Here is a 10,781-nt window from a genome sequence, read left to right on the forward strand (position 1 = left end):
GTTAAATCGATACCTGTTTAGGTTTAACCGTATCCGGCGATGAACGATGTTTCGATGTTGAATCTTTTGGCGAACCTTTCGGTGATTCCTTAGGACTCACATTGACATTTTTCATTTCATTAAGGACGACTCCCCCATTTAATGATTTCTTAATTGGACTCGGATTAGCTTCCCCGTCGGCCGAACCACGGGTTTGTCTTAATTTTCTTGGTGGTACTGGCGGTGGTAAAGGAGGTGGTGGTAAAGACGGTAATTCCGGTGGTATCTTGTTCTTCCTCTCACTGGCAGCAGCCGCAGCAGCTGCTGCTGCCGCTGCCGCCTTTCTCTCGGCACTAACTACTTCCGGTCTGAGTGCACCTCGACATCTAACCATCAACCTGATCACCAATTGGGATTCCTTCAACCTCCGCACGCAATCCAAGCGAGTCATGTGTGTCACTGGTACACCGTCGATGGACAATACCTGCAAACGAATACGAAACATTTGTTGAAATATTATTTTTAATTCCAATTGCAAACAATCGACGATTAATCCTTCGAAATGATTAACAAGTGATCTACAGATCATTTCGATATCAAACGTTTGAAAATATTTGTAATTTTTACCTCGTCACCCTCTCCCAATGAACCCCAAGAACACTTGGCCCTACTGGCAGGGCTCTGTTCGGCACAACTTTGTACAAACAATCTTCTAACGCGTTCCGACGTCTTATTACCACCCTCGAATTTCAATCCGAAGCCAAGTCTTTCACCAGGAAGCCTGTATACTTCAACTTCTTCTTCGAGATGTGCTTCAACCACCCCATTAACCAATTTTGTTGTTGTTGCTGTAGTTGGCGTTGAAGACGGGGCTGTAGTTTGTTGTGTATTAGGTGTCGAAGATGAGGGTTTTGACGATGGAGGTGTCGTAGGAATATCATCATCCTTTTTAACAGTACCAATCGAAAGTACCGTAACAAAGTTTTCATTGGTTGCTTGATTACCAACCGTAACCACCGTCACAAAATCCTCTTTAACAGAACTCTTGCCAACTTCCATTCTTTCTTTGATTGACCTTAATATCTTCCATTCGTTATTACCATAATTATCATTATCATTATCATTATCATCAATCGTACGATGATCCTTGTGATCCGGAATGCTGGCCACTCCCTGAAATACAAATGAAGTATATATTCTAAAGTGTTAAACTACATTTTTACAAGTACGTGACACAGGTAAACGTCTTACGGGTTTGTCATAAAAATTCTTTCGTTGTATTGAATTAACATAAATTGTGATCGAAATAAATTAGTTTACGATGATCAATTTGGGTTTAGGTAAGTAGGTATTACATGGTTGGGTCAGTAACATAGTTTCGTTTATTACGAATATGAGTTTTTTTTTATTTCTTAAGTTTGGGACACTCTGTATATGTAAAACGTAGGTATTATACTAATCGGAAGTAAAGAAAACGTGGGACTGACTGTTTTACAACGTAATAATTACGACGGCATCGCGTGCTATGTAAATCCACTATCGTAAATACGAGTTACGATTTCTTAAGTACTTTAACTTAACCATAGAAGATCGTTCGTTAACTTTCGATCATGATTGTGTATTCGTGATCGTGATCGTGATCGCGATTCGATCGGGGAAGGAAATTTTCTCATCATCCTGTGTTTCGAGAATACATTTCGATTCCTTCTTTTGATATTCTTTCCTTTTGTTTTCTTTTTTAGGTTAATTATGCAAGGTGCAATGTTGATTTGGAAATTTAGAAAGTTGATTAGTTGCGCGAATTCATTTTTAATAATAATATTTTTATAATAATGTTTTGCGAAAACGCGTGATTTTTATTATTATTTCTATTTTATTTTGCGAATTTGTAATTAAAACAAAAGGAATGCTATTAATAACGTAATATAAATCCTTTCAAACATCCCGATCACCTTATATAAATATTTCGTAAATGAATAAAACAACGAAGTCACACACTTCCCTCGTTTACATCATTTACATAATAAACAATGAAACTCTATGATCTAGTTTTACACCTGTTCCTTCCTAGTACATTTATTCTCCTCCCTTTCTGATTCTAATCTACACCTCGCTTGCACTTTCCTCGCGTCTAAGCATTCTACATAAAATTACTTCGTTAATAACTTTATTTCCTAAAAAGTACAAATTGTAAATATTTGCAATGACGGATACGATTGATGTTATTAAAAAAAGAAAATAATATGTGCATTTCTATTGCATAATTATATAATGTTAACAAATATGGAATCGACATTCAATTAAATTTTGATTGATAATCGAATCGGTACAACGTTATTTCAAACTTTCATGTTTTCACTCTAATCAAAAGAAACTTCTTTAAAGATTTATCGAATATTTTACGGTATAAACAATGTACATATAAGAAATAAGATGTTCTCATGTGAAAGTATGTTTAGTTTCGAATTTAAAGTCACCAATGGGAGAAGGAATATCACCTATGATCTGAGAAGAAAATGTGAGAAGTAGAAAGTATGGATTGACCCAGGGTCAATCTTCTTGTCTCGTGCAGCTGCAATCAGCTGATGATGATCATTCCTTTTTTCACGGTCATATACGTTTAGGTGAATCTTTCGTTGATGCTTAGAACATATTTTCACCTGAGAAATTTTCCAATTGAAACATTTTGCCAACACTTTCTTATATGCATGCTAATATATATATATATATAAATATATACAGGGTATTCGAAAATATCTAGAATAAATTTAATACCTAACGGGTGTTAGTTCAATTAAATGGATCGTGATAGTTCGAAAATGTTTTTGAAGTTGGAATACTCGTTTAGTAGAATGCATTCTAATTACATTTATTGCAATTTCTATGAGTACTGGAATGTTAACAAGGATACCTAAAACATTTTCAATATCTATTATAATTATTTAACAAAATAAATGAAATATATCTGAGTATATGTGTGTGGGAATTTTTGTGACATTGACTTTCTTACTTTAATCTCACGGTATCATTTAAGTTCATGATACTCATTGGTTTATCATTGGTTGTGCTCAACGACAACCATTCATTTTCTGTTACTGTGTACTTATAACTGTGTGAAAGAATAAGGAAAAGTTTCTTCTCTTTTGGAAAGTTGAAGAAATTTCATTAAATTGTATATAAGATCGATAAAACTGGTTTGTATTTATTAAACAATATCATATCATTATCTTTTTCTAACAGTCAAATTTTATTCACAATTGCATACGCGTGTAAATTATGCACGTGTATGAATGTGTGCCTCTCTCTCTGTTAGAAAAATGTTGAATAATGTTTAATGCTTAAGAAAATAGAAAGAGATGGCAGCTGGTAGTCTTATATAAAAAAAAATTCGACAGAATTCTCCCCGAGTATGCGAAAAGAGAGAAAGAGAGAAAGAGAGAGAGAAGGAAGAGCCGTACAAGTGCGCCTAACGGAATTCGTAGCCCGAGGGCCGAATGCAGCGCATTTCTCGTTTCTCTTAACTTCTATACCTCTCTCATGTACATACACACACACTCATACTATCTCTGTCTTCTTTTTTTTACCTTCTTTCGGTATCGAAGCAAGACTGAAAATATTGCGAAAGAAAATATCCGATCGGTGGTGCACTAGATTTATCCGATTTTACACGCCTAATCCAAAAAAACCTAAAGTTTCACTTTATTCGTTAGATATTAGATTATACTGAAAAATTCAATATTGTTCGTATGTAATAATTTTGCATATATGGAATGCATCTTGAATTATTAAATGTTATTGTTTTTGGTAACATAAGTTTTAGATAAAGAATAATGTTTATTTAAAGAAACTTCTATAAATTTATTAGATTTTTTATATTGTTATATAATAATTGTTTTATTTCAAATATATTCCTATATTGAAATATGAATTTTATAAAATGATTATAGGTTTATTTGGAACATAAGTTTAGAAAAGGTGTAAATTTGTATTAATTAACGGGGAAAGCTTTCTAAATATATTTCCTACGAAGTGGCGGAATTTTTACAAGCCCGTACGAGACGTTTACATTGGGTCTCTTCAATTTAATGCCTCCTCTTATAATCTCAGGTTCCCATAAAAATAATCGTTTAATTTTTAATTCACATATCTTTTTCTCAAACCTTTTTTTATACTTCTTCCGAGATAAAAATTATAATTCAATATCACAAACACAGTTGATTATTTAAAGATAAACTTTAGAATATGTTTGCACCTGGGCCCTTTAACGTGCACAATCCGTCACTGTTCCCAACCATAAGCGAACGTTAACACAATGCGTTCGTTGGTTTATGCAACGAATGCTCTCCGACACGGTCTGTAGCTTTTGGAGGCGTATTTCATTCATTATTTCAATTCTACGACGAGTATTAACTCGTCCTCGATTACTTTGCATGAAATTCCTACTTTTATATCACATCCTACATATCTAACGATAATAATAAATGCACATTTTTATTTAACAATTATTATATTTCCAAATTATTCATATTTTAAATAAGACACTTATGAAATGAATTTCTTCATTATTTTTATTATAATAATAATCATCATTATTTTTTCGACAATCAATTAATTTTCTACCATACTGATATTTCATAATTTCTAATTGTAATATTAGATTGTTATTTTACTTTTAATGAATGTAAAAATAAGATACGTGATTAATTGAAGTTTAACTTTGTATTTACCCCATGTGGGTGATTTGTGCACAAAATAACTATATTGTTTTATATTTAATTGTAATATTATATAATAATATGAAAATATTGGAATAATAAACAGCAAATTCCCGTTACTCGTGTCTATCGAATTAACCATCGAACGAACGAACGAACAAATAAACGTATAGTTTAAAGTTTTTTTAACATAAGTGTTGATAGATGAAGAGAGTAAAGTTAACAAGTATAGTGGTCAACTTCCTCGATCTTCCTGAAGGTTGTTCCTGGACGTTAATCGGCAAACATAGCCCGTAACCGGTGTTCATAACGATCTCTTTCTTTCTCTTTCTTTCTTTTTTTCTCTTCTAACGGTGGCTTCCTACTCAACTCGATATAGGTATATGTGTACATATATATGTATGTATGTATATAGATAGGATAAATTACATAGATGGGTTCCTTGGTTCTCTCGGCTCGACGACTTTCACGCGATCGAGAATAATTATCCATGCGGGAGGTCAAAATACCTTTAGTATTTACTTTTAACCAAACTCGAATATATTTTATAAAAAGATATGAAACAGAAAGAAGAAGAAGAAGAAGAAGAAAAGCATAAAATCTAATGTAATTTAACGTTATTAATTATATTACGAAATATTATTTATTCTGGTTTGGTTTTTGTTTTGTGTTAAATGAAAATAATTCTTTTTTCTTTTAGTTTCCATATAACGTTATACGGGAAACGTATTTTTATATATATATATATTTATACGTAAAAAATGATTAAGAAACTTATTTTATTTTTCATACGCGAATTCGTTAGAGAAATTTAATCGATTAGTTTTTATATTTCAACTTTTTGTAATTCGTAATGGCATTCAATACTAACAGGATCGTTTAGATTCCTATTGGAAGACTGGTTTTCATTCGGTGATTTCCTATTCATACGTAAACGCGTATAAAATACCGTATATAGTGAACAAAATCTAAACGAAAGTATACGTGTGTGTTGGTTAACGGTAGTGTAACTATCCTAATGTTAATGCTAATTTTTTTTTCATCCTAATTTCTTCAAAATAAGTTTTTAATACTTATCTTATTCGTGTCAAAAGAAAATGATTGTCTTTCATATTAACAAAATTATTGAAATTAATTGTATAAAATGATCCCAATCCAATTGTTTTCACATATAATCAAACTATCCTGAAGTTGTATATATTTCAATATGAAAATATATTACAATTTATTGTATCACGTGGGGTGATCTATGATCAAACTTATTATATTGTTTTATTATTAATTTTAATATTGTAAAATAATATAAATAAATAAAAAATAAGAGAATAGAAAATGATTGAACAAATAATATCAATCAAATATTTGACAATAAATAGATCTTCATGATATTGGAATCGATCATTCTACAGATTGAATTCATTTATTTTATTAATATTGTAAAAAAACGTATATCAAACAATTCTCAATGGATTGAAAAAAAGTTTCAAAGAAGCCATAGGTCGAACCTTCTAACATCATTCCTTAAGAGGATTAAACTCTACGTAGGATCTATTAATGCGTAATGGCAGATACCAACTGTAAGAACTCACGTGTCAAATCTTTCTATATAAACACATACATACACGTGTGCATAAACACATACACATATCGTTTGAATAGTTTTAGAATTGTTTAGAGAAAAATGAATCGATGATTTCGATAATTTATATCGTTGATTTTAATTAAAAAAACAAAAAAAAGAATAATAATTTGTTTAATAATTTCTTGAGGTAAGCAAGAACAACTTCTCCAGATTTTACGATCAAGAGAAGTCACACGCATGTATATTTGTGTGCGTGTATGTGTATATAGAAATACTCGATGCCTCCCATGGACCAAGACCTTTCACTTTCCAAGTATAATCCTTCGAATAACTCGAAAATATCTTTCCTCGACGAAGGACGATGAAAGAAGAACGTATTGGAAAGTTTAGACACTTTCGACAAAGTTTTTACCTCGTGGGAAAGAAGAAAATAAACAAGAAAAACAAATCTAAAACGAAAAGAGAGTGTTACAATGATTGGTAGATCTGATCTGTTCGATTAGAATCTATAATATTTTCAAGTTGAAATTATTTTTAAATTTGGATTAATAAATGAAAAAGATAAATGATTTCTATGATTGTTAATTAAAAACAGTGTATTTGTGCGCGAGTAAGTGAATGTATGAGAAGAATTGTTTTTGATAAATATTCCGAAAAAAAATTTTATTAAAACACTCGCGATAATTAGAGATTAATAACTTTGATAAATGTTTCTTTATGTTAATTAAAATTTAGATATGAATTTATAATACGTAAAAGTAAATTGCGTATAATAATTTGTTTGATTTTTATGCAAATTGTGAATGTTTAATGAACTAGGATGATTTTCTAAAAATATGAATACATATTCTGAGTGAATTAAATATTCTGAGAAGTAATTAGAAAAGAAAAGGTAATTTATAAAATAAAAACAAAGAGAGTAAAAGAGAAAGAGAGAGAGAGTAGTGATTGATAGTAGATCGATTACATTAATAGATCTTATTTCAATCATTAGAATATAAATTAGGATTTACAGTACATAAAATTGCGAATATAAATGAGAACTTTAAGAGAACAAAAAGTATCGTAATAATGATCGTAATTTATGCTTGTTAAATTAGAAAGTTAATTCTATATATAAATATATAAATACATATAGAAAATCAATGGGGTTTGTTACAATCGTATCAAAAATCACTTGAAAAAACATTTTATACTAATAAACAATAATAATTTCATAGATTAACTTACCATTCATTCGTTAATCCTCGATCCAATGAATAGAAGAATATTATTCACCTTTTCCTTGATCCTGATATTATATCACTTGTGTTATCAATCAAAATCAAATCATATACTTCTCTTTTTTTTTCTCTCTCTCTCTCTCTCTCTCTCTCTCTCTCTTCTCATTCTTATTACTTCATTCGAATAGAAATAAAACGATTGTAATAAATAAATCAAAAAATTCAGTGTACAATAAATTATCTATCGAAAAAATCATAAAAGATAATCAATAAAAAAATAGAAAGAAAAAGAAGATGAAAAAAATAAAATAAATAAAAAAGTTAAACGTAAATCAAACTGAGAATATTCTTTAATCGAATCGATTTAAAAACGAATAAACCAACCATACGTTAATAAATTATATTCTCAGACGTTTGTAATTTTTTTTTGTTTACCTTGTTAAAACGTAAAAATTGTGAATATTTGAAGAGAAAGAAAAAGAGAAAGAGAGATAAGGAATAAAAAGAGGAGAGAAGAGTTGTGTGTACCGTTCTCCAAGTATACTGTTGGGTTCCCTGTTGTGTTGGTTAACCAATCACGTGGCCTCGAACACGCGGAAATCGATGGTTCGACGTGCATTCGGGACAACGCGTCGTGCCGGACTGCCGAGCTCTCAAGAATCGCTTGACTTTCTTCTTCTTCATGCCGCACAACACACCACACACAACGGATCTCTCCCCTTTGATTATAAACACCCATCTTTTTTTCTCCCTCTTTATTCTCTTTTTTTTTTTTAATAATTCTATTTTTTTATCATCTCAAAATGGTAATCCTAAAAGTAATTTATCTTAAATTTAATTCACCTCGTCTTCTCTCTCTCTCTCTCTTCATATATATGTATATGTATTTATTAATTTATGATAGATTTATGTCTAATGTTCACTTTTGAATAGATTTATTTGTAAATTATTTTATATATTTTGTAGAGAGATATTTCTGAATTTAAATATTTAATATATTTTATCAATTTTTTTGTCGGATTTTGCCAATACACGATACACGTTTATATATATGTATTTGTTTAAATAATTATCAGATTAATTACTCTCTTACATATTATTTGTTAGTAATTCTTCATTCGAACCAACCCTTACCCTTTTTCTTCTATTCTCTTTTAGAAATAACCTTGTCTTTTCTTAGCCCATTCTACGTATTCCTTTACAGTTTGAAGCGTATATAATCGTAATTGGTCATTGATTTTCTATAGAAATTTATATAGTTACGTAAAATAATAATATTAATCTAATATATTTAATATATGATATTTATATTCTATTCGTATTAAGAGTATTTGTATAATTATTGATCGGTTCACAAAAGATTTGCCATACATTTCATGATTCTTTTTCTCTATTGATAAAAATATGAATTATTTATTCTATCGATTGTGAACTATTTTTCTCTCTTCCTCTCCCCCTCCTTCTCTCTCTCTCTCTCTCTCTCTCTTTCTCTCTCTCTCTCTCTCTCTCTCTATTTCTATTTTATTCCATATTTTACTAACATAATTAATAATTTTCCTTTTGAGCTTGCACACCTTCCCCCTTTCCTTATAATTTATCAAGGTACTCCGTTTAGTCCTAAGCTTCATTGATTTTCTATAGAAAATTTCTGTACGATTATTATATTTAAAGGAAAACACTTTTACAGAATTTATTCATAATAATAGTAACAATATCTAACAGAACTCGTACAGATTTTTAATCAATTAATTAACATTGATTAAGATTTGTCAGGTCGCGTGGTACGTATATGGATGAGGATATTATTTATTTAAAAAAAAAAAAAGAAAGAAAAAAACAATTTCCAAATGAAGGATTCCTGCCTAATAAGATACATAACATTTAGGTATGCGTGTAGAAAATGTGGTATTTTCAAGACAGTAGGACGGATTCTCTCGTTCCAGGTTTGCGAGACGTGCGGTTTTGCGAAACACAGGACGGTGGTATGTCGGACACGTCTGACAGGATTACCTGCTAACTATATCGGTGAGAAGTGAATCGATGGAAGTGGAGTAAACTTGTTTACACAACAAAAACGATGAATTGTTTTCTTCTACATTTATTTATTAATAAATTTTGAATAAACGGCTTCAGAAAAATAATTTCGATTTTAATTAGAAGGATGAACGGATTTGAATTTCCGAAAGATGTGGTCTCGTTCGGAAATAGAAAAGATGAATGGATGTATATATACAAGAAAGAAATAAATCCAGAAAGATAGAGAGAGAAAAGATCTATTCGTCGAAGAGAAATAACGGCTGCAAGTTGGAGGCGCCTTTTAACGGTAAATTGGCATCGTGCGTGGATCTGGGTTGGTGGAACGAGAGGCGGTGCCATAACTTGCACGTTTTCTTCCTCGACAATAAAATCTTTTTAAGAATTTACTAACAAACAATTCTAAACGATCGAGATTAATTATTACGAGTTCTATAAAATCAACAAATGAATTTTTTTTCTTTTCTATTTGTTTAAATACAACAATACCTTATCTTTATACGAATGGTACGCGTGTAAAAAAATTTAAAACATAGTAAAAAAAAGGAACGATTAGACGTACAAATACAAAATTCAATATCTTCAAATAAGGTCAGACGGTTTCTTTTGATTTTAATTAAAATTATTCATTGAAGTTGTATTAAAATAAAAAAAAAAAACATATGACGCTGACGATTAAAAAGAGAAAAAAATTATTCCTGTTAAGTGGTGTTGGTAAAGTGGTACAACACGCATGAAACAAACCGGTGGAGATCGTTGTCCTCTTTCGCGTCGATCAAAGGAATTGTGGCTCTCGGCGAATCACCTAACAGAGGCATAGCACTCACCTGCCGCATACTTCTTAGCCGTCGTTCGTAAGTTTCGTTCAGAGTCTGTAAGGTACCTTCATTCGTGTGTTCGTTCGTACGTTCACTCTTCTCTCATTTTCTCTTTACAAAAGACGAAGAAGTCGGAGGAGAAGAAGAGGGGGGGAAAGAAAAGGCAAAAAGATTCGCTTTTTTGATGTTAACGCACTTATATTCAACTTACCTTTCATAAAATATTCATTTTCATTACACTATTATCATTTTAATAGATGTATTTTGAATAAAAAGAATTTTAATTCCATTATGCATGATATGCAATTTTAAGACCAACACAATAGAGATTTAGAAATTAACAGAAAAATATATAACGTAAAAAAAAAAGTTTTCTAATTCAACATAAATTTTATTAAAATTTAATCACTCTAAGTGTAAAAAATATCGA

General features: G+C 30.5%; 1 protein-coding gene across 3 annotated transcripts in view; it reads right to left on the reverse strand.

Moving 5' to 3' along the window:
- Positions 1 to 8,247, reverse strand: part of LOC106787328 (probable serine/threonine-protein kinase DDB_G0282963) — a 40,916-nt gene extending 32,669 nt beyond the window's left edge. For 2 of the 3 annotated variants that reach the window (XM_014749604.1, XM_014749602.1), the window contains exons 1-4: positions 8,028 to 8,247; positions 7,507 to 7,567; positions 607 to 1,152; positions 14 to 463 (exon numbers count right to left, since the gene is read on the reverse strand). In XM_014749604.1, coding sequence (XP_014605090.1) covers positions 14 to 463; positions 607 to 1,152; positions 7,507 to 7,509 — 999 coding nt within the window. In that variant the 5' untranslated portion in view covers positions 7,510 to 7,567; positions 8,028 to 8,247. Of the gene's footprint in view, positions 1 to 13; positions 464 to 606; positions 1,153 to 7,506; positions 7,582 to 8,027 lie in introns of all 3 variants that reach the window. The other variant, XM_014749603.1, reaches the window with a different exon arrangement.
- Positions 8,248 to 10,781: the final 2,534 nt, after the last annotated feature.

Source organism: Polistes canadensis, unplaced genomic scaffold (genome assembly GCF_001313835.1).
Source record: "Polistes canadensis isolate GaletaPanama2010 unplaced genomic scaffold, ASM131383v1 scaffold_98, whole genome shotgun sequence".
In the NCBI taxonomy this organism is placed as follows: Eukaryota; Metazoa; Arthropoda; class Insecta; order Hymenoptera; family Vespidae; genus Polistes; species Polistes canadensis.